Below are 23,497 nucleotides of genomic sequence, written 5' to 3'. Positions count from 1 at the left end.
TGCTTGTTTTATTGCACGCATCAGCAAATGAATAAACTGAGCACAAGAATACTTCTTTTTCGTTAAACTAAATTAAACTTCGTTTTAATTTAATCGAAGAACAAACAGAAAAACTGTATGACAAACATAGGACAGAGTGATCGTTTGAAATGTAAAACCATGAAGATGTCTGTATATTAAATAGAAGAATTGTGGTTTAATACACGTTGTTTTGTCCTTAACATTAGAAAAAAATTATTTACATAAGTGCTCCCGACCCTGGAAATAGTGGGTAGTGCATTTCTGTTGGACCCTCACGATGCTCTCTTTGGTCCTGGAGGCCCTGTTGTGTCTGTGAATCAAGCCCAAACTGTCTCTGTGCCTAGTAAGACGGGACTCAGCCCGTGTGGTAGTCGTCATGGCAAATGACTGTTGTCATGGCAGCAAAAGTTGGGCTCAGTCCTCATGGTTCTCATCCTCTCCTCTTTGTTTGCGTGTGAAGAATCCCAGCTGACGAGAAGTGAGATAGAGATTGATATTCTGTCCACAACACATTCATTTTCCTGAAGAAAGTTCAAGGTAAATGTAACATGAAAATACCTTCCATAGTATAAAAATGATGAGGGCCAGTAGCAGTAAACCTCCAATGATGCTACCAATCAGAATCCACAGTGAGATGGGAATTGCTCTGCCCTTTAGCACCTCCAGTACAGTCTACAGACAAATAGATGAGAAGAAGAAGAGATTAGAGAAAGTAAATGCCATTCCCATTCTGCTTCTCAAAATCCAGCTACAGTCTTCTTACCTCCCTCCAGACTGTTCCTGTGCCCAGAGTGATGAGGTTAGTCTCCTTAGCTACGACGCGATAGGCACCTATTATCCTAACTGACTTATATTTGGCCTAGAAAAAGAGACACAGAGGTGACCACCAATGTTTGTGTCATAGGACAGAAAAATGTAGGCTGCAATGAGCATCTGCGTTTTGTTGTGTAACTTACTTTTCTGAAAAAATCATCATGAACTCTGCGGCTGATGCGAATGACGGCGGCCTGCCCTCTTAGAAGCTGCTGGACTTCACACACAATCTCAGTGCACCATGATCTGCTGCAGTTCTAAACACATAGATATAAACATGTTAAAATAAATATTGATGCTGCACAGTGTTCAGTAGCTGCTGTGCCACCAGGGGCCTCACCAGTATGTCATTCTGCATCATGTCTTCGTGATGAAGGGAGCGTACATCTCTCTGTCTGGCCTTCAGCTGGGCCAGATCACTCAGCATGCTGCAGTTCACCCCTGTAGCCTATGGGGCAATTTTAATATGTCAGATAAGATCTAAAAGAGTGATACAAACACTCACACAGCAGCACAACTCACGTTGTATGAGAAGACATCTGTGACGGTCATGAAGACTCTGTCTCCTGCAGCCACAGAGGGCAGATGCAGCCTCAGCTCCAGATTACTCACGGAGTAACAGCCGAGGTTCTGCAGCTACAAACACAAACAAAAAGTGCTCTAAGTTTACAATAACTTGCTGTTGCATTAAAGTTTCTAAAATGCGCATGTGAGCTTTACCCTGAGGTGTGTGTAGAACTCTGGTCCAATTGACTCCGACACTGTCCGAGTTGGGTGGACCTCATATCGGTTCAAATTAGAGTCACTGCACACAAAAAAACACATTAATACAAAAATATTTAAAGTAGCTAAAATATCAGATTGTTTAATAATACATACAGTATGCTGCACACACATACCTGCTAACAAACAAGTCGGGTTCATACTGAACAAAACTGTGCAGCGGAATACTGTTGTCCTCCAAAGTATCCTCTCTCTCCACACTGTCACTGTAAAAATAACCAGAGGGTAAACTTGCTTTTTCGCATTAGACTTTTAATCTCTTGTTGTGGAAACAATATTTAAAAAACCTCATGTTTATTGAGGTTTTTAGTATTTGTGAAGTGTTTGCGTGGAGTATGCAGAACTTGTTCCTTGTAGTGAACTACCTGGCAGCATGAAGCTTCATCTGCACTCGACTGTGCAGAGATGTGCAGCTGAACTCAAACTCCAACATGAAGTTAACCTGCAAACAAAAACAGAGAACGGCCTGCTGAAGTGACACATTTCACCTGGAGGAAGTAAAGTACGAGTGGGCTGAGTGGAGAGAGTGATGCAGCTATTTCCTCGGCATGGACATACCTTTGACTGGGAGCGAAATACTGGATAGCTGACGTTACACGAGTGGCTGTTGGCACTGAGTGCTGTACACTCAATCTTAAAGTGGACATCCTCCTACAACGAAAGAAACAGAAATTGAGTGTTAGTTTGTCGGTGTAGATCTGTGTAAATATGTAGGGTGAGTTACACATGGTGCTGCATGTGTATACATGTGTAGTTTACCCTAATGCTGAGGCTGGAGAAGTGCAGGTTGCGTGAATAGTGCAGCGTCAGGCTGGTGTTGTAGGCGTTTTCTAGTCTGTTCTGAAGCTGCACCTCCACAGCCAGACGCCTACGAGGGCTGCGAATCACATAAGGCTCCTGTCTGTGGAGGAAACACAATGAAAACTCACTGAAACCTAACAACTGAGTAGATGCGTGATCTTGTCAAACTGCTGCGGAAAGGAAAAGCAGAATGAGAGTATTATCTCAAATCTGTACCTCGTCCCAGTGATGTCCATATGAGCCTGCAACACCAGGTCTGTTGTACACACATCGTCCTCACCACAGTCTTTAAAGAACTGGATCTGTAGAGGTAGAAGTGGAGAAGACAGAATGTTTGATGGAGAACAGAGGGAGGAAATGTGGTGCGGTAAAAAAGCTATAAATGATAACCACTCACGGATTTCTTGACAGTTGTTGGCCAGCCTTCATCCAACACTGGACCACTCTCTGTATTATTGATCTTAAACCGCAGCGAGAAGCTAATTGGACGGATGTAATCTGCTGTGTCCTACAACAAAGATAAAATAATTTGTCACATAAAGTCACTTTGTTTGTCTTGCTGCATGTGTATGAATGATGAATGTCAAACTTGTAGTTGATGTGTGTAGCAATGCTCACATAGACGTGGAAGGGCAGTTTGTAGCAGAGAGTTTGTCCTGTGTGAACTTGGACTGCCAGCTGGGTCTGTCGGTGGGAGCTGTCGTCAAACAGCGCCCGCGCAGACAGCTTCCTGTCATCCAACATGGCCGACACCCACAGATCTGAGGAGAGAGCAGTGTTGAATAATCCCTATTCTATTTATTATGTCTGTCTGGCCAATTCGCAACACTCACAGACAGTTGTTAAAAGGATTAGAGAGGGTAAGAAATAAAGAGTTATACTGAAGCTGTTGCTGTGTGGTCCAGGGGAGCGGGACACGGTTGTGAAGCAGGCAGACGCATTGAGACAGGCTGATTCTCTGCCACCCCTCTGGCAGGTCTTCTGAATGACATTGATGGAGTGCGGCTGGAAGGACAGACTCACATTGATCTGGACAATGCTTCGAGAGCTGGGCACAGGAGAGACAGTGGATGATAAAACAGGATTACATCCCAATGTTTAATGTGTTGTGTACCTTCATTATCACTCAGTGCTTTAAGCTATAAAATAAAATATGTTCTGGCAATGGCCTTTCCTCCCTCCCCAACTCTGCCTCTACCTACCTGAGCAGTACTGCGCTGCCCTGTGCTCCCACTGCCAAGTCTATGAGCTCATCTCCATCCAAGTCCAACCGAGCACTCACACTACGGCCAAAATACTGCAGGGAGGGGGAAATCGATGACCCTGAAATACGCTAAGAACATAGGAAAAATCTGTTTGATTGAATCCTGAAACACACCAGTGACAATGTAATTGTAGGCAAATGACAAGTACCTGCTTGTAATTGTGGATGATGTAAATACCGTCTCCGTGGTAGACATAGATGGCCCCCTTGTGCTCATCCTCCAGCGGGGCTCCCACCAGCAGGTCAGTGAAGCCGTCATGGTTAAGGTCTGGAGCGGCTGCCAGTGCGTAACCAAACCTAGCATCCTGGGACTTATCCTCTGACTTCAGAGTACCATTAGATACAAACACCTCCTCCTGGGAGAAAATAAAGAGGCGGGATAAAAGATGGAAGGGTTGGAGGTAACACACTGATTGCATAATAATCCATGAGGAGAAGAATGATCAGTGCCACTGCTGTCTTACCCCACTGACGGTGTAGATGTAGACTCTACCGGTCTCCTTGTTTCCTGAACCGAGGTACATTGGAGCTGCAACCAGAAGGACATCAGTGATGCCATCCTGGTCAATATCCATCCCACACACCTCACTGCCATAGTAAGATCCAATCTACAGAGAGGGACATTTCAGTTTACTGCCACTAGGTGGAGTCCTTGCTGTAATCTCTGACAAATTACATTGCTGCTGTTTTCTGCTACAATGAATAAACAAATAAAAGTGACTGAAGAGAGATGAGAGACTCATGAGGAGAGAACTTTACCTGTTCTCCATTGAGGGCCTGTACAATGTTGACATTGCCCTCGTTACTGAGTTCAAACAAGATGACTTTGCCTTTGTGCTTGAATCGAGGAGCTCCAGCTACATACAGCCTCTTCCAGTCACCAACTATCACAGATGATACTGTGTAACCTGGAAACACATTTAAATACACATCATCTAACAGTGCAACCTACTATATGGATATTAGGTTGTGTAAGAGTTAAATAGTCATACTGGTGTTGTTGAATGTGTTATCCATGAACTTGCATAATATGTCACATCTTGTTGGCGTTTTATATTTGTTGTCAATGTTTGCATCATGTTACACATTTATGCAGTTGAAAGTGTGGTCTGACTTTAGCCTACTCCGAGGGCGGTAGGTTTTTGAGTGCTGGTGGAAAGCGCTCTAACTTGTGATTTGAGAGTTGGCTCCAGAACAGAAGTTCATTCAGAAGTTATGTTAAAATAAACAATAAGCAAACAAGGATGTTTTGAAAAGGATGACATGAATTTTGAAGCTTATTACATTGAAATATGTTTCTGTTGTTTAGTAGCCAGCCAAGACTGGATTATCAACAGTGCAAATGGGTAACTGCCACTCAGGACTCCAAAAGACACCAAATTCACTGTCTGGCAATATATTAAATTGAATATATTTAGGTTTTGGACTGTTTGTAAGTCATGTTACCTTGGGATTTAGGAAATTGTAACAGACTATTCTCATGTCTCATGATATTTTATAGACAAAACGATGAATCGATTTATTAAGAAAATCTGCAGATGAATTGATTGCGTATATATAATCGTTGCAGTCCTAATTAAATAATGACCAAACTGTGGTCGGTTTGGGTAGAGCGCACATATACTGAGAGGTGTATGCCTTGACGCGGAGGTCCAGGGTTCGAATCCGACCTGTGACGATTTCCTGCATGTCTTCCCCCTCTCTCACCCCTTTCTCACCTAGCTGTCCTATCAAATAAAGGTGGAAAAAGCCCAAAAAATAATCTTAAAAAAAATAAATAATAATGACCAAACTAAGTTGTAGGTGGTGTTGATTTGGGACCCATTTGCAGGTTAATTCAGCCCTGCTGCCAGCTCTTGAAGTTTCTAATGTCGGGGCTTTCTACCAACACATGAATACACCGCCCTGGTAGAATCAGTCCAAGCAGCAAGTATGATCCTTTGTGTTCAGTGGTGTTTTATGTGGGTACCTAAATAAGCAGCATGATTTTTGAGCTCCAGTGGAAACTCGCTTTCAAAAGCCTCTCTGGGCGGCATGATGCGTCCGTTGGTCCCTTCCTTCAACACTCCACCATCCCAGTCGTAGGCGCCCACCATCCCAAACAGTATGCCGTCCTGAGGAATGGAGAAGGCCATGGATGACACACAAAGGTAAACACATGCACTTCACACATAGATATGAACAGCTACCGGACTTACATCCAGTGTGTGTGTGGAGAAGCCGATCTGAGACATCTCCATGTGGAACGAGCTCTCGTTGTTGCCCAGAGTGCCTGCAAGTGGACAGGGACAGCAAGTCATTAGTAAGTATTCTCCATCGCACGTTTTTGCTTACCCCTAACCATCACACACCTTCCTTCCTTCCTTCCTCTCCCTGATCTGATCTAGATGGCATCATTAGCACCCTCACTCACCGGGGCAGAAATGCCTCACCTTTTCCTCTCCTCCTGTCCCTTCCTCTCTGATTTCCCTAAACATTTAAGGGTGGCATCACTTTTTATCAGCCTTCCTTTCATGTTCCCACCGCAACTATTGTGATAGCTGTACACTCCCTCTACGTCTTTTCATTTTCTTGCTTTCTCTGCAGGACTACTGATTATTTTCTTCCATAGGCCTAATCCTCTTAACTTTCTTTCTCTACTTCTGTCTCATATTTTTGTATTTCATCCTTCCTGTTCTTTCTCAGACTCTACTTTCAGTTTTTGTATCCTCACGTTTGTGTCCCTTATATGGTTGTCTAATCAATCTAATTTATTAATCAAGGCATGTTGATTAATCTGACAGTGTTACTGTAAATCAGGGAGTTTATTACAAATCTTCAATATCATATTGGTGTTGTATATTGTAAAGTTTAAAAACAGGGCATCAAATGATAGTGACAGCAGACAAAATACTGTATATATACAAGAACTAAATGTAAAAGGTGATTTATTAATTGCTGTCTTGCGAAGTAAATAACTGACAAACAGCTAGTACAGTACATGCCATCATCTGACACAACTATGTATAAAACTTGATGGATTATTTTAAAATGAACCCGATTAATAACTAATTTGGTCTGCAACCCCAGATATCTTTGCAGATAATCATGAGTGACTTAAAGAACTGCAACATTGCTGCTTTCTTTTATTATTATTTTTTAAACAGTGCATCTATCATTCAGCCAGAGCCTCCTTTTTCTGTATCACAAACCTTCCAGTGTGAAGATGCGATCTCCCAGGGCATCAACAATGTCATTGAGCGCAGCTTCATCGGTCACATTGAAAAAGTACTTCTCTTCGGGGTCGCTGGCGATAGACTTGATCTCTTTAATGAACGTCTCTGGGTCCTGCTGCCGCCGGATGTAATGACCCAGAACCTGGAGGCCGGCGTGAGAGGAAAAAAGAAGGGAGGGAAATAAAAAAATAAAAAGAGAAAATACAGTAAATCAATAAGCAGATGACAAAAGCTCTATAAAACATTGACGGATTAAGCTAGAAGCACGTTAAGGGGGTAAAAGCGACGGAAACCGAGCACATGCACAGACACTTTGGCATGTATCAGAGCAATCACTTCTCCATGTTTCTGAGGGACAGTGAGGAGAGAATGAGAGATATAGAAGTCTAAACGGGAAGAGAAGAGAGTGCTAATACCACACCTAAGTACTACACAAGTACCCTGGAGCTGCAGGATTTAACTGTAAATAAAATGAAAATAAACACTTCATAGCTGCGTTACTGCCTGTGTAATTTAATAGTAATTAAGCAATACCAAAAGGCAACAAATTGAGTGGAAAACATAAGAACGGAGGAAACCGTAGCCACCAGAGATTTGTAAATGAGGAGCGCAGGCCTAGCTGCGAGGTTAAGAGATGACTGATGCAGAAGATATACTGTAGCAGCAGTGGCCCATGGCTTAACGCCTGAAGTACAAATGAGAAAATTCCAGAAGAGAAACCAAACCCAAGAATCTCCCCCTGTGACTCCAGCTGCCAAGCAAACTAAGGAAATCCTCTGTTTTCAAAGCGTAAGGGATGGAGAGGGGCGTAGTGTGTAAAGAGCCTACATATAAATATGTACATTAAAATCTTATAAATTCCACTCAGGCTGCCAACTGCTGTTAGCTTTTACATAGTCAGGAACAGAGAAAGAGAAGAATAAATACAGAAAAGAGAATATCTTGTTAAAATATTAAGCACATTTTCAGATTTAAGGGACTTGGACACACAATGGAATTTTACTATATGAATACAAGTGTATACATACATTTCCCTGCATAAACTCCCCCACAAACACACTTATAGCCCCTGACCTGCACTGATGTATAAAACACAGTCTGCAATGACTGAGCTCTTGTTTTGAAAGCTCTGCCCTCCCCTGTGAGCCATTTTCAGTCAAAAAACACACACACACACACACACACACACACACTCACACACTCACACACATGTACAAGTAGCCCTTACCTCTCATCACTTTGACTTTTTGGACAAATACCCACAAAACCTAACTCATTCTTTCTTGTTTTCTTCATCCAGTTTTGTTTGTTTCTTTTTGCATTGAAGGCTGCTCCACCTTGACTCTGTCTCTGGCTGTCTGTTTTCTTCTCTCAAATTAAACTTTTGTTGACCTAACTTTATGTTGTGTACATGTATGATAGAGTTGTCATATTGTGGATAATCCACACACCTCTTGTGGGTTGTCCAGAGTAACAGGCACTCTTTTTTTGGGAAGATGTTGCTATTGAATATTCTAGGGATGGCATTGTCTGTCTGTCTGTCTACCACTTTGGTCCATTCATGTTTCCCAGACGATCCTGTGACTTTTATCTAGTTACATTGCTCTATTATATATAGCTGTATTTGTGTTTTTTAGTGAAATGACTTAACAACTGCTGGATGGATTGCCATAGCATTTGGCACATTCATGCCCCCCTCAGGATGAATCATCTTTAATCACTTTGTCAATTTCTTAACTTTTCATTTAGCGCTATCATCAGGTCAAATTTTTAATATGTTCAGTTCACCTGCACAACTAATGACTTGATTGACAGTTAATCTTCCAAACAGATTTTTAGCACCAATGGCGTAGCTACGTGTGTGCCAGGGTGTGCCGGTGCCACCCACAGTGGCAGCTAGCACACCTAATTAGTAATTGACGCGCTCTGCTGCGGAAGATGTGTCGCGCTTGTGCTCCATATATTTCTGCCGTAGTTTCGGTTTTCCACCTCCGATGTAGAGCAGCGTTCAGCCTCTTCCCTAAACTTTGTCTCATTCAGAGACCCAAACAGGGCTCTGTGTCTGTCAGAAGTTCTGATTGAGATAGGCTACTACCAGCAGAGCAACAACGTACAGTATGCACAGCAGACAGATGGATTTGTTCCTGAAATATTGTGACTTGAATCTTGTAATATTATACCTTTATTTTTCTCAAAACATCACGACTCCTCCACATATCAGAGAACACAGATGGGATGAGTTATATTTTGAATGTGCAGAATGTTTTAAACATCAGCAGAAATCTTGCTGAAACACATCTGAGCTGTTAAAGTCCAGGGGTTTAATGTATCCATGAGGTGAATAAGTGCCACATGCACATTTAAAGAGGTTACTTCTCCAACAAAAAACGCGAAAGTGGGAAGAGTATATTATGCCCACATGTGCGCTGACTCAGTCAGCAAAGATAATGAGAAAAGTTCTACAGGAAAATAAATAGTTGAAAAGAAATACAAAATGCCTGAGAGCCTTACTGCATTATATTCCATTATAGTTTTATATTTTTAATTGTCACCTTTGTTTTCCTTTACATAAATAAATTTAAATTTTCAACATAAATTGATGTAGAAAAGGTAGAAATAGGTGCATAAAAATTCACAAGAATGCAGGAAATTAAGCGTTCAATGCTCAAAATTTTCTGGGGGATGACACCCAGACCCCTCTCATCATATGTCTCCCCACAAATGCAAACAAAACCTATGACTGTGTGTTGCCAGGTCAGGATTGATTAGGCCAAATGTTTTTCCATCTAAATAACATCTACCAACTGGGCAGCTGAGATGAAGGCCTATTGCTATATATATTGCTATATTTGTGGAGGTGCACATTAATCCAACCATAAATGTGGCACACCCAGTTTTTCTGATGCACAGCTCTTTTCTGGCTATGCTAGTGTTTAGCACAGAACAAACTAACAAACCGTTATAACAATTTAAACCTCAGGACTATCCAAACACAGTGTGACCAACTGGAACTTGTAGCTAAACTTCTCCATCCATAAATTACTAGATACAGTATATCTGATCTTCATCGTCTACACATATTTCTATAGTGGCAGTCCTCCATGTTGGCTCATGTTCTCCTCTTCTGTGGTCCCATTGGAGTCTGGAGGCTCCCCAGCTTCTTTTGTGGGGAAGGGAGGGGTCTCCTGCAACCAGTCATGTCCCTAGAGTCTGTCTGCCCCTCTGACACTAAAACCATGCCACCACTCAGTGTGTTTCTGTGTTGAGGGGTTCGGGTGGGGCTGGAAAGGAAGAGTTTTTGGCTATTTTAGTAGACCCAAGGGGTTCATTTGGTAATTTGGAGATGTTATTTTTGGGGGGAGTGGTGGTGGTATTGTGTGGTTGCTTGAGGGTGCATATGGCTATCATACCACTTTCACACAATGTGTGAGGAATGTCAGGTATGCTCTACATACCCCACTGATAATGTAGGTTAGTTGTTTGTGTTTCTCACAATAGTTTCATTCTTGTGATTGTAAAAAGCCCCGCCAAATCAACATGTTGAACATCACAAGACACTACAACTCACCCAGAAATTCAGATTATTTTAAATTAACATCGAGACTTGATGAGATTTACTCACAGCGATGGCGTATCTGGTGATGTTTCTGTCTATGCACTCGTCCAGAGCGTCTTGTAGCTCCTCCCCGTCATGTGACTCTCCGTCCGTCACTACAATCATCACCTTGGTGGCGCCATCCCTTGCTCCACGCTCAGCACTGAATGCCTCCGTGCTACAAGGAAGAGAAGAATAAGACAGCCTAAGATAAAAAAAGTTGCTAGTTTTTAACATCCAACTGATTTTGAATCGAGACAGAGAATACAAGAGCAAAACAGAATGAAAATAGAAGGAAAGTGCTAGGAGTGAAAGCGCCTGAGGGAGAGGGAGCCTACGAGGGAGTATCAGTCACTTGGTTTCCTAAAATCTCAAATAAACATCCCCTATAAGATAATATACAATTTCAAGTGCTTCACTGAGAAAATGAATAGCCAATAAAAGACTGAGAGATTGGATTTAAGTTCCTTCCCATCAAGTCAGATATATAAATGGTCCAAATCACAACTAGACTTTTCCACAACTATATTAGTCATACTGACACACATACATTAGCTGCCACTTGACTCTTGGTCATCGTGCAGCGTGCATGTGTCATTGCACACATTGACCGCATCTGTGCATTCCCATCCGGTTGGGCCATGATACAGAGAGGAAACCTAAATGACAAACACACACGAACAGATCCAAACCACACCCTGTTTGTCTGCAGGAAACCTGTTCTCAGTGGGACCTGATTCAAGTGTTGAATAGGGTTGGTAAGCCTCAGACCAACACACACACACACACACACACACACACACACACACACACACACACACACACACACACACACAGTGAGCTGGGAAGAGTAGTCACTGCAAGTGAACTCAGTCATTTACAGGCCTAACTCCAGCCCTTGTCTAAATATAACATTGTGGTCACCCGCAAGAAACGCAGAGTTAAAAACAACCGTTTCCCTATGCAGTCTGCAAATTACATATGGTGCAGGGGAGAGGAGAAAAGAGAAGAAAGGAGTGAAAGAAAAATAATGGGGACAAATAGATGAGTAAAAGACTGGATAAAATGATAAATGAAAGATGGTAAACAGATAAACAAGTCTGGAAATCTATCTATAAATTGCAGGAACGTCTGTCTGTGTGTTTTATGCGCATATCTCTCGAAACATTAGTCCGATGGATTTCAAACTTGACAGGTGTCTTGCTATGGGTACGAGTAAGTGCAGTGCCAATTTTGATCCAATTTTTTGGATTAGAAATGCAAAAGATATCGTCGGTAAAAGAAGCACACATTGGCTTTTGCCGCTCTTCCCAGCGTTACAGCCTTTGACTCTTTTCCTGCATTTATTATGCATTTATATCTATTAAATTGCTGTGAGCTGGCAGAGCATAACGTAATCTCGGAGATTGAACCGGGCAGACACAGCAGTTTTCATCAGACTCATCCTGGGTCGGGTTAATTAAGTCTACTGCTAACTTACAACACTAATAACATTACCGTCGCCAAAATACCCCCGCGAATCAAATCCCCTATTTCACCGTTAACCGTCAAGCCACTAAACCTGTATGGAAATGAGCACCTCTGCTGAAGTGTTAAATTTGTTAACGATCATATGACACGAGACACCGTGTGTCTCTCTCTCTCTCTCGCTCTCTCTCTCTCTCTCTCTCTGTCTGCGCACGCACGCACGCACACACACACACACACACACACACACACACACACACACACACACACACACACACACACACACACACACACACACACACACACAGACAGGTTCTGGTGGTTGATGAACACAGATACGTGCTGATTAGCTCTCATAATAGGCCAGGTGGGTAGCGCACTGCCATGAGTCCATGAGGCTAATGTCTGATTACTCCACATTGTCATTGTGATATTTTGTGATTATATTCTGAATCTGCCCCGTTCTCCGTCAGGTAAATACAGTAGTAGGCTACAATGTCTAGCCTACACTGTAAGTCAGTAGTAGGCTATAGGCTACAGTGGAGTAAGTGGTTTGGGGTCCTTCTGTGAGGAATTTTGGGGTACAATTTGGTTTTGAAGAATTTTACAAGCAGCAATACCACAGGCCAAGCAATCGCCCGTTCCAAACAGGCACATTTTCAACGGGCTCTGCACTAGTATAGAATAAATCACTAAAGAAAAGGTAGAGGAAAAAAACGATGAAGGTAATTGTAAGGGAAAGAAAAGGGTTGGGAATCCAAATTAAAGGAATGATAAAAGACAATAAAATGAAGCCAAATATTACTACTGAGAAGTGCAAATCCTGCTCTAGTGTGGTATTAAGATTGTGTGATATACAGTGAAATAAAACGGGAGAGAATGGAGTTATAAAAGGGGAAAGAAAAGTTGTGGAGGAGAGCAGAGGGAGAGACAAGACAGACATAAACAGTTAAGAAGTGTAGGAAGAATAAAAACGAAGAGAGAGAAGCACAGAAACATTAGGATGAAAGAAACAAGGAGATGAGAAAAAGAGAAGGGGAGATGAAAGAGGTGAGAAAGTGAGTGGAGCTAATTGGGAGGCCTGGTTGTATTTACAAGCCATTTTATGGAGTCACACAGTGTGGTAATGACACAGCGCAGCGGTCTGTGTGTGTACTTTTGTGTGTGAGTGTGTGGGTGAGCGGGAGCGTCTCAGACGGGTGGAGCAATATAAAAATCATTGGCTGATCCACTTGTAGAAGGCTGTTTGATGTCTGTCAACTACTCTACATTCAAACTGTCATCTGTGCACTCCATTAGCATAATTTACACATCAACATCACACTGTAAGCAGGCTCAAAGCAACTTAGCCTACATTTTCTTTCCCTACACACATTTACGTGAAAGTATTTATGTGTATGTATTTATATAGATGCAGATTGATACTACCTAGTTTACCATAAAGACTGGGAACAAAGGAAACAGCTAGCCTGGCTCTGTCTAACTGTAAACAAATGTTCCTACCATGGAAATGGAAATGGAAATGTATTTATTTGAAACAGGGACAATGCACAAATAAACATTAAACTTGTAATACAAGAGTCTTGGGCCAGGTTATAGCAACAATTGCTAATTTCCACCTGTAGTCCCTGGGCAGGTATGGCAATTATACCAGCAACCTATAGGTCATTAATTAACACATTATATCTGGTTTGTTTAATCCAAACAAAAAAAAACAAAGTATAAAAACAATGCGCTACAGTGGTACCGGGGGTTATGAGCTGGACTATTTCTTGGCCGTGAGCAGTTAGTCTCATGACGCCGACAACACTGCAGGAAGGTTTTTCCTTCAACACATAATTGGTTAATTAACTAATATTCAAGCTGTGTGGCCATGTAAAGCCTGCATGGCACTGTCTTAATTATTATGCTCTCTTATTCAATTTCTTCTTAATTTTTCAAACTTTCTTGGTGTGAGATTTTACCAGGTCAAAACATGAGGCTTGAATGTTTTTGCTTTGTAGACTCAAATCAAGTCAAACACTCCAGATCTTAACGAAGTGTAACTAGTTGACAATTCTGTCTGATATCAGACAAGTCTAACACTATACAGTCAAGTCTGTGAGCTTGTCTTTGAATGTAGTTAACTCATCTCAGAGTTAATAATAACAATATTAAAATATTTTATTTGTAACACACTTTATATTTATGCAAATCTCAAAGTGCTACATAGAAATGCTAAGGAGAAAAAAAGTATTAAAACTAAAAGAAACAACAAAAGGACAAGGAAAAGGGTAAGAAATCAGCCAAAAGTTCTTGTTTGAAATCTCTTATATTTCTTGTTAAGCTAAATTTCCAGCTGTGTTGTCCTCATTTTCACTTTTGTCATGTTTGGAGATCTACCTACTTTTAGCTTTTTATTGTTTTCCAGTTTCTTTGATTCCACACACAACACTACACTACAAGTTGCAGACAGAATATTTGGTGGGTTTATTTCTCCTGACTTGGGTGAGCTAACATTTAAACAACCATTTGTTCTGCAATCTTTCCCGTAAGTCCCAGACAGTCAAGTCTCAAGTAAGTCTGGTCTTAGTCAATTCCCAGTCAAGTCAAGTCAAGTCCTCAAATTTGTAACTTAAGTCTGACTTGAGTCTAAGTCTCAAGTACAGCTCTGTAACATCTAAAGCCTCCAGGCAGATATATTTAGGAGCTACGTTAGCAAAGTGCTTGGGTTTAGGGTTAAGTTTATAATAAGGACAAGGTTAGGGTAAAGGTTAAAGGTCAAGGTTGGGGGGCATCAAGGAATGAATGCCATCAATGTCAGCCCTTGTAAGAATAGTAATACAATGTGTGAATGTGAATTTGAGTGTATGGTGAGCCCTTATTGTGTGTCTGTGTTTATCTGTGCTATTATATGTTATATGTGTGTACTGTAACAGTCTGTAAGTGTCTATGTGTGTATTTTTATAGCTGTAGGAGCACTACTTGGCTGACCAGGCTGGGTCAGGCTGTGCCACACCTGCAGCCGCGCTGAGCCAGCAGCCGACTAGTCCAGCTCAGCTAATTTGACTGTTTTTCTACCCCGTCACTTTCCTGCCTAGTGCCAGCTCTGCTATCTGTCCATCTGTGTCTAGGTGTGTGTGTGTGTGTGTGTGTGTGTGTGTGTGCATGCATGCATGCGTGTGTTTGTGTGAGCAGGAGTACGTGCTGTATATTTGCCTATGTCAAAACATGAGTTTTTTTTTCTTTTTATTACCTCCTATTGGAATCAAATTACTCCTAAACTATTTAAAAACGTGTTACCCCAGCTTGATTTCTTTACTCTGACACACACACCTGAGAGAACTTTCACGTTTTAAAAAAGACTTCTGAGTAACAAGTTTCATATTTCTTTTTTTTGTCATGATCAATGAGGAGTCTACTAATGTGTGTTCGCCATCTGTCAGGGTGGGAATTAGTGACATAGAAAGGTAAAGCGCAGAGAGAGTGTGTAGTAGTAGTAGTAGTAGTGTCTGGATTTCCCGTCACTGGTGTTTTAATGCCACAGTTACACTTTTTTACTGGCTCCATTTTCCAGTCACTGCTTTTCAACTACCTTTTAAATGTTTCTCCTAAACTTCTCCATCTTTTACCTTTAAATGTACCAGAAAACAGGAACTCTCCAATTACCTGTGTGTGTGCGTGCGTGTGCGTGTGTGTATGGAACACCTCTCCAAGACACACACATCCCAAAAAGGAAGCTGTGGCCACACATCGGGTCTGGGTGTGGTGCTCCATATGGGTATGACTTTAATAAAGCAGGCATTTTATTTTGAAAAGAAAAAGATATTTTAAGACTTAGAGATTTTCGCTTAGTCGCTGACCCTCAACCTATAGAGCTGTTTCTTTAGACTTGAGTTACCAGCTTAAATACCCCCAATGTGCTTTATAAGAAAAGTCATGAAGGTAATAAGAAACTGGGCAACAATACAGTTAAAGGAGAGTATTTTAAAGATAGTCAGGATTTTATCATTTATAAATTTCTGTTCAGTTACTTGCACATGCTACAAAAAAACTTTAGCTATAACAACATTCTTTAAACCTGCATTAATTGACTTTTTGGCCACTTGGGGGCGTCATGACAAACTGTTAACACAACACTAAGCAAATGAGCTTATTTACTCATCCAGCAAACACAAAGCAACATAATCATTAATTTAGAAATGTTGTGTTCAGCTGGAAAAATCCAATATTCACTTTAAGCTCTGTTTTTGGTCTCCACAAAGCAGCAACGTCTGTGCCTGAAAAGTGAAGCCAATGGGGAAGTGCCTTAAACCTGCATTCTATCTAATGGTCTCAACAACTAGTTTACCATGGATTGTATATTCATGGCACTGTTTACATTAAAATAGCCTTGAACTTGTTATGGGTGTTGTCCATGTTTTCGTCTTAAACTTTGACTCTTTCACTGTGTGTTTTCACTTTATCGTAGTTGATTGGAACATTTTGGGCACCATAAAATGTCTTGTTCTGTGCTATGTCAACTAAGCTAGCTAGCTAACGCTAGCGATAGCTGTTAACTTAAGGGAAAGGCTGCCGATGTTCAACCAGGTCTGTGTACTGCTGTTTATTTAGTTGTATGGCGCCAGTACCCGGAGGTTTGTGTTTACCCTCTGGCAAAACTATGTTGGATGACTCGCGTCAGAAGGGTTGAAAATCTGTGACTTAACCTCATTAGTGTTTAGCTTAGCACAGCACCATTTAAACCATACACAACACTGGCTTAGACGTGTGATCCACCCCATCTCCGCCCTTTTGTCCACGGCTCCAAAATAACAAGATGGCGACGGCCAAAATGCAAACTCCCAGCTTCAAAACGGCAGTCCACAAACCAATGGGTCATGTCACTAATGTTACGTCCACTATTTTTACAGTCTATAGCCTCCACCAACTCCTGATGGAAATATCTTTCTCTTTCACTGCTAAATGCTCCACTACGTTGACCAGCTAGTCACTAACTTTGTCTGTGAGCTCACTGATGCTGGGCAAGTAGTGCGTAATGGGTTCGTCAGGTTTTTTTGTTGATAACAGCTGCCTGCTCCGGCTGTTAACGTGTTTGATGAGAGTAGTGAGAGTGAACCAAAACAGTAAAGTAGCAGGACATCAAACCAAAACAATGAGCTGAAAGATGCTAAAGAGTTGAGAGTTTGCCACTATGAAGTAGATGCCAGTAGAAGTGAAGTAACAGTGAATGACAGGCCTACCAGGCTGTGTGGATGGCGTATGCAGTGCGCGTCTCTCGTCCCTCCTGTCTGCTGATGTTCTTGGCGGCCTCCACCACCTCCTGTGTGGTCTGGTAGTCCTTCAGAGACCACTCGTGGACTGCTACTTCACCATACTGCAGTATACCAACCTGAATGTGAGCACACACACACACACACACACACACACACACACACACACACACACACACACACACACACACACACACACACACACACACACACACAAACATACAAGTATTTCAACAATGCCACATGTTCATGGTTCATGGCACATATGGTTGTGGAAAGCAACATCTGAGACTCCAGTTTCTGGGGTGAACTATCTCTTTAAGTACCAATCCTGTTGTTAAAGCAAACAGTGAACTTGGGGAATTTTTGAATTCATTCAAAAACCAGAGGTATTTCCTCTTCACCTCACATTGCCTGCTACCCCTTACCCTCCCTTTTCAAAACCCAAACCCCCTCTCACTCCTCTTGTTATTTAGCTCAGAATCACATCCCCAGATCCCCCCCTCAGACTTCCATTCCTCCTAAACCTCAAGCTAGCTCGGCTCACTTCCCTTTACATTACTAAAGCAATTCATTCTGGTCATTATTTGCCAAACAGGATCTTTGCATGTGTCACTCTGTGCATGTTTTCACTCAAGGGACTAGCTTGTCTTACTCTTCTGGGCAACAGCTAAGGGGTTCCAGAGATTTAAGTGGGAGACTCACTCAAATTCAAACCCACAAGTTTCCATTACTAATGTAAATAATATTTGTAGGCAGTGCAAATACACATTGACTTGCACTGTTACCTGCATCTGGTCCAAGCTGATGTGGAACTTGCTGAGGATGTTGCTGAGGAAGTTCTGGACCTCGTACCAGGGGTAGATACTGTTGGAGCCATCCAGCACGATCACGATGTCCATGTATGTAGAGCACCCTGTCACATGTGTGTGTTAAAAAGTTAAGGTTAGGGTAAAGGTTAAAGGTCAATATATTTCTTATGTTAAGAAATATTTGGTTGGCTAAAGCAGGTCTGTGCAGCATGTTCCTCTGCCTCAATGTGTGTGTGTGTGTGTGTGTGTGTGTGTGTGTGTTTACTTTGCGCTGTTGGAGCAATGGTCCCTCTTGGTTCTAGGTCATCGCTGACAGAGGCACAGATGCCAGTGCTGAACATAGACGTGCCACACTCTTGAGACCACAGAGGGGCACATGCCTGCCAAACACACATCAGCATCTGTCTTACAGGTGAAGAAATTTTAGGAGCATCTACAGTCAATGAAAGCAATTTATATTTTCAAGTGTTCCGCTCACAAGATGTGTAGGTGGTTTTTTTTGGGGGTCGTTATCAAAGGGTTTGAACACAAATCTGGTTGGGTGACTGAATAAACACAGAACAAAAGACCAAATGAGGGCCGACGAGGAACAAAAAGAAAACAAGTCATGAGAGGGAATAAGTCATGGAAAAACTACAATAGTGTGGTTTGGTGGGAAAGAAAATTGAGGGAGAGGCAGAGAGAGAGACTATTGTTGACATGTTGGCAGTCAGTGCTGTCATGAGTGGTTTAACAGAGCTGGAACACAAGAGCAATTTAAATCTGATTGTGCTAAATGTAGGGGGGTGAATGTGGGTTGGGGGCATCATATAAAAATATTTCTGTCTTCAAAGCATGCCGTTTATTTCATTTAGTTCATACCAAGAGGGAGGAATAAGGGGGAAAGTGCAGAAAGAGGAGATAAAAGAGAAAGACAGAAAAGTGAGTGAAATGGGGGGAGAATGAGAGAAAGAGAAAGATCCTGGTTTTGCTCGCCCTGTCATTATAGACGGGTTTCTCCTCAGGCACACAGACAGGCAGAGAAAAAGGGATGGAGAGAGGGATGAGAGAAAGGAAGGAGGGAGAGGACGGAGAAAAGCGAGAGAGGTGCTATGGCTTTAGGTAGGTCTGTCATTAACAAAGGGCCGGAGACGCATTCCGATCCTGTTATAGACCTGACCACTGGGGTTTAGATAAACACACACACATTAAATGGGCTAAGCTGGATGGCGTTCGTGAACTGTACACGACTCCACACCCGGAGCATGCAGTAAAAACCTGGCAGACACCAAAACACGCAAGCACGTTTGCTTAACACACACATGCATGCACGCACGCACACACACACACACACACACACACACACACACACACACACACAGTAACTCACATACAAACACACATAGACAACACATACACTTCTGCTTGCTGGCTCAGGCACAAGTTTGTTCCTCAAAACTGGAGAAATTGGAAAGCAACTGCGAGCTGTGTGTCAGAGTTGAAGACTTGAGATGTGACACTCAGACTTAAGTTAGACTTAAGTCACAAAAATGAGGACTTGCACTTGACTGCTCTGAGATTTCACTTTGATTTGAGAACAAAAACTTTTGTACATCCTACAATATCGCAAAAATAATACAGAGATCAACCAGAGGGAGGCAAGCATAGCCTCACAACTTGCACAAGTACAGTAATTACAGTATTATGCCTATGCATTGAAAGCATTGTCTCAGTTCAGTCTATATGTTTTACTTTGTAAATGTGCATATAAATCTCTAAAAAGGTATTCAGAGTGGTGGATCAGTGAACCGCACATAGTCACATCAAAAATCAAATAAAAACACACCAACGGAGATGATTCATTAAAAATTCTTTCAAACAAACACAACCTGGTCTCACCACATCCCTTTAGGCTCCCACACACGACTCAAATGCCACGTAGCAAAAATATATAGTTTCTCAGTGTTGAAACTACATACCAGGAAGCCATCAGGTGAGTCTGGAGTGAGCGTCATTCCCAGGTGAGAATTCCTCAGGTTTTTAGAAACGTTCCGGAGAGCAATCTCACCTGAGAGAGATAGAGTTTATTGTAGCATCTGGGTAACACATCAGGGAGAGTTGATTCGTAAATGATATTTGTTTCTCTCACCTAGGTTCACTTTGCTGCAGTTTGAGTACTTCTCCTCTCCTATGACACATTTGTACACATCTCCTTTCCTGTTGTTGGGCGGGCCGTCCCAGGGAGCACCGACCAGCATCCTTCAACAGAATGAAACAGTCAGTCATTTATCATCAAAACATCATTGTATATCCTCTTTGTGTAAGAATTATGACAGTTTAATTATTTGTTTCTCTTTCAACACACACACGCATGCATGCACGCACGCACGCACGCACGCACGCACGCACGCACGCACACACACACACACACACACACACACACACACACACACACACACACACACACACACACACACACACACACACTTACGATTTCTCTCCCTTTGCTTCATGTTGTAAAACAGAGAAGCCAAACAGAGCATCTTCTGGACCAGTGAAGATTCGCGGATTCTTTACATCTATATTGAAACACTGACACAATCCTGAAAGACAACAGAAAAGATTTATTACACAAACCTAAAGACAACACTTTTTTTTAAATTGTCATTCCCTTAACCTCCAAACCCCAAAGGCAGGTGAGTCAGTCATCACAAACTCATGCTGCACAGCCAAACTTTGTTCAGTCCCACAGAACTTTATGTTAAATTCTAGTGAAGATCCCAAAGTTTCCAAAGATGCCAAAAATGTATATAAAATGATTCATAAGACATCTACAATATTTTCTTTTAATGAGATGGTGAAGTCATAAAATAGCATGGAATCCTAGTTTTGAATATTTCACTCAGTGTAAACATAATATAGCTTAAATAAGAGCTGGAACAAACTCACACAGAATACAGATGTGGTACTGACAGACAATGTGGAATAAGATGATTTTTCCAACCGTTAAGCAACTTAAAGGGAAATAATTAAATTCAAAATCCTTTATTTGTCTCTCAAGGGGCAATTCAAGGCAAAAAAAACAATCCAAAAACACAAGTATGACAAATGTGTTAGAAAGACATACACAAGGATTAATAGCAGCAATATCTAACACAGGTCAAAGTGTAAAAGGTCAAAAGTGCAAGTGCATTTATCAGTCTATACACAAGGTAAACTGAACACAAAAGGGGAAAACTAAATGTTCGCTTTTGGCCGAGAGTTAGATGAGAGGATCGATACCTCTCTCGTATCTGTTTGTTAAATATGAAGCTACAGCCAAAAGTTTGCTATCTTAGCTTAGCATAAAGAATGGAAATGGGGAAACAGCTAGCCTTGCTTTGTCCAAAAGTAACAAAATCTGCCTACCAGCACATCTGAAGCATCGCAAATTAACACGTTATATCTCGTTTGTTTAATATGTACCAAAACAAACGTGTAAAAAACACACATCACCGTCTTAGTGCCGGTCTACTTTTTAGTAACTTCATATTTATTGTAAAACATGAGCGTAGTATATCAAGCTTCACATCTAACTTTCGGCAAGAAAGTATTAAAGCGCATTTCCCAATATGCTAAACTTTTTCTTTAAGGCGTTAAGAATACCCATTGACACAAACATTATGAATTAGCTGTTAAAATTAGTAAGAGCATGTAAAACAGGAAGCTAAAAACTGTGTGTAAACAACCGTACATCTACAGTGCAGAGTCAGATTATTATTTCCCCTGTTGGACTTGGGAGAGGGGATTCAAGTGAGGGAGAAGGGGGACTGAAAACGATGGATAAACATAGTGACCAAAGGCAACCTTGGAGGAAAAAGGGAGTTCAGTTTGAGGGGAAAGAGGGAGAGGAGAGGGGAGAGAAGAGGCAAGGCAGGGAAGGGTGTGGGTTAGAAAAACGATGGAGTATAGTAAGCCCCCTGTTGTGACACACAAGCCTGCCCTTCATACAAGAGAGAGAGAGAGGTGAGGGAGACAGAGAAGACAGAGAGCAACAAGATGGTAGTCACAGTTCACATTCACGTTGTGAACATTTAGGTGTAAACTGAAGCATGAAAACATGTTGCAACTGGCAAAATGAAAGACACACATCTTGTTTGTTCACAGTCTGAAGGGGAAAGTCTAAATATAGTTTTCCAACATCAGAAAAAAATACATAAAGGTAGATTAATACAGACCTACATAAATTAAATGTTTCCTGCTTTGTTAATTAAAGTGAAACTGAATGAACAAACGAAACAAGAGCTTCCTGATGACCTTTTAGAATTCATAATAAATAGGATTAGGAATGTTGTTAGCCGCATTGCAGATCTTCACATTAGTAAATTTATTTATTATGAGTTGTGGATCCAGAAATTTAAAGTTTTCTGGAAACAGTTAGTAATTCAAATTAAACAAGTCGCACAAGTCTTCTCCACTTGTCGGTTACCTTGCCTACATCAGGTCTGAGGTTGTCTCTGGTTTCTACCCTAAAGTCCATCAATAAGTCATGAGATCTTTTAAAAGAAATGCAAACAACCGTAAATACTAGATACACAACAGTTTTTGTTCATATTTGCAATGAAGTCTCTCCTGATTGAAATAGTTATTGAAACATTTATCTCAAAACCACAAATGTCAACGTCATGGTGGCACTAGAGGAAATGTCAGATTCATACCAAGTAGGCCCTTTGTTTGGTTCACACTTGGATTAAACTTTGTATTAAATGTAGCCTATAAAAATGCACAGTATACTGTACAGACTGATAACAATGAATCCACATTTATTTCCTGTTTCAGCAAAGTGTGACAGGAAATAAACTCTCCTTGCTATTTCCTTCAGATAAAAAATTCCACCTAAATTAAAGATCAGCATTAGGTTGTATTTATTTATTTCAGTCTTAGAAACACTATGCTACTCTTGACAGTTGGTATTTAACTTGTCCCACTTACGCATCTACTAAATGTTATTTGTAGCCATCGAAAGCAGGGTGTGTTGGCTGTGTTTTGTAAAAGGGGATTTTTTAAATAAATTTGAGTTGACATGTAATTAAGCAGCATCTGGGGGCATCTCCAGTAACTCTTCTACTGTACTACTCAGTGATTCCACTGGAGAAAAGTAGTCCAGATGGGGAAAAAGACCAGAACACTGCTGCTGTGATTATACACCAGCTACTCACACACTTGTATACAGATACTTCCCCACAAATACACACAGACACACACACGCACACGCGCACACACACACACACACACACACACACACACACACACACACACACACACACACACACACACACACACACACACACACACACACACACACACACAGATAGTTACCTTGGACCGGTCAACCAGAGGGTGATTCCACTTGGTTTTGAGAGAGAAACTAGATATGTTCACTGTTTCTCTTCCATCTCTGCTGCTGCCTTTCTCGCATACTGATGTTCTTTCTACCTGCGCTTTCATTTCTCTTC

At 41.5% G+C, this 23,497-nt stretch overlaps 1 protein-coding gene across 1 annotated transcript in view; it reads right to left on the bottom strand.

Annotated features, from left to right (window-relative positions):
- Positions 1-68: 68 nt before the first annotated feature.
- The window catches only part of itga10 (integrin, alpha 10), a 27,793-nt gene continuing 4,364 nt past the window's right edge, over positions 69-23,497 (bottom strand). The window contains exons 2-30 of the mRNA XM_031299363.2: positions 20,494-20,605; positions 20,152-20,261; positions 19,982-20,070; positions 18,289-18,403; positions 18,000-18,127; positions 17,182-17,330; positions 10,520-10,670; positions 6,874-7,039; positions 5,881-5,954; positions 5,652-5,796; positions 4,442-4,590; positions 4,147-4,290; positions 3,832-4,038; positions 3,621-3,751; positions 3,300-3,466; positions 3,037-3,179; positions 2,816-2,926; positions 2,635-2,720; positions 2,377-2,518; positions 2,176-2,268; positions 1,983-2,059; positions 1,734-1,823; positions 1,555-1,639; positions 1,357-1,470; positions 1,175-1,282; positions 978-1,091; positions 785-880; positions 580-693; positions 69-489 (exon numbers count right to left, since the gene is read on the bottom strand). Coding sequence (XP_031155223.1) covers positions 436-489; positions 580-693; positions 785-880; positions 978-1,091; positions 1,175-1,282; positions 1,357-1,470; positions 1,555-1,639; positions 1,734-1,823; positions 1,983-2,059; positions 2,176-2,268; positions 2,377-2,518; positions 2,635-2,720; positions 2,816-2,926; positions 3,037-3,179; positions 3,300-3,466; positions 3,621-3,751; positions 3,832-4,038; positions 4,147-4,290; positions 4,442-4,590; positions 5,652-5,796; positions 5,881-5,954; positions 6,874-7,039; positions 10,520-10,670; positions 17,182-17,330; positions 18,000-18,127; positions 18,289-18,403; positions 19,982-20,070; positions 20,152-20,261; positions 20,494-20,605 — 3,464 coding nt within the window. The 3' untranslated portion in view covers positions 69-435. The remainder of the gene's footprint in view (positions 490-579; positions 694-784; positions 881-977; positions 1,092-1,174; positions 1,283-1,356; positions 1,471-1,554; positions 1,640-1,733; positions 1,824-1,982; positions 2,060-2,175; positions 2,269-2,376; positions 2,519-2,634; positions 2,721-2,815; positions 2,927-3,036; positions 3,180-3,299; positions 3,467-3,620; positions 3,752-3,831; positions 4,039-4,146; positions 4,291-4,441; positions 4,591-5,651; positions 5,797-5,880; positions 5,955-6,873; positions 7,040-10,519; positions 10,671-17,181; positions 17,331-17,999; positions 18,128-18,288; positions 18,404-19,981; positions 20,071-20,151; positions 20,262-20,493; positions 20,606-23,497) is intronic.

This window comes from Sander lucioperca, chromosome 10 (genome assembly GCF_008315115.2).
Source record: "Sander lucioperca isolate FBNREF2018 chromosome 10, SLUC_FBN_1.2, whole genome shotgun sequence".
Lineage (NCBI taxonomy): Eukaryota > Metazoa > Chordata > Actinopteri > Perciformes > Percidae > Sander > Sander lucioperca.
The sequence above is the reverse complement of the archived record's forward strand: the minus strand, read 5'-3'. Positions and strand labels throughout refer to the sequence as shown.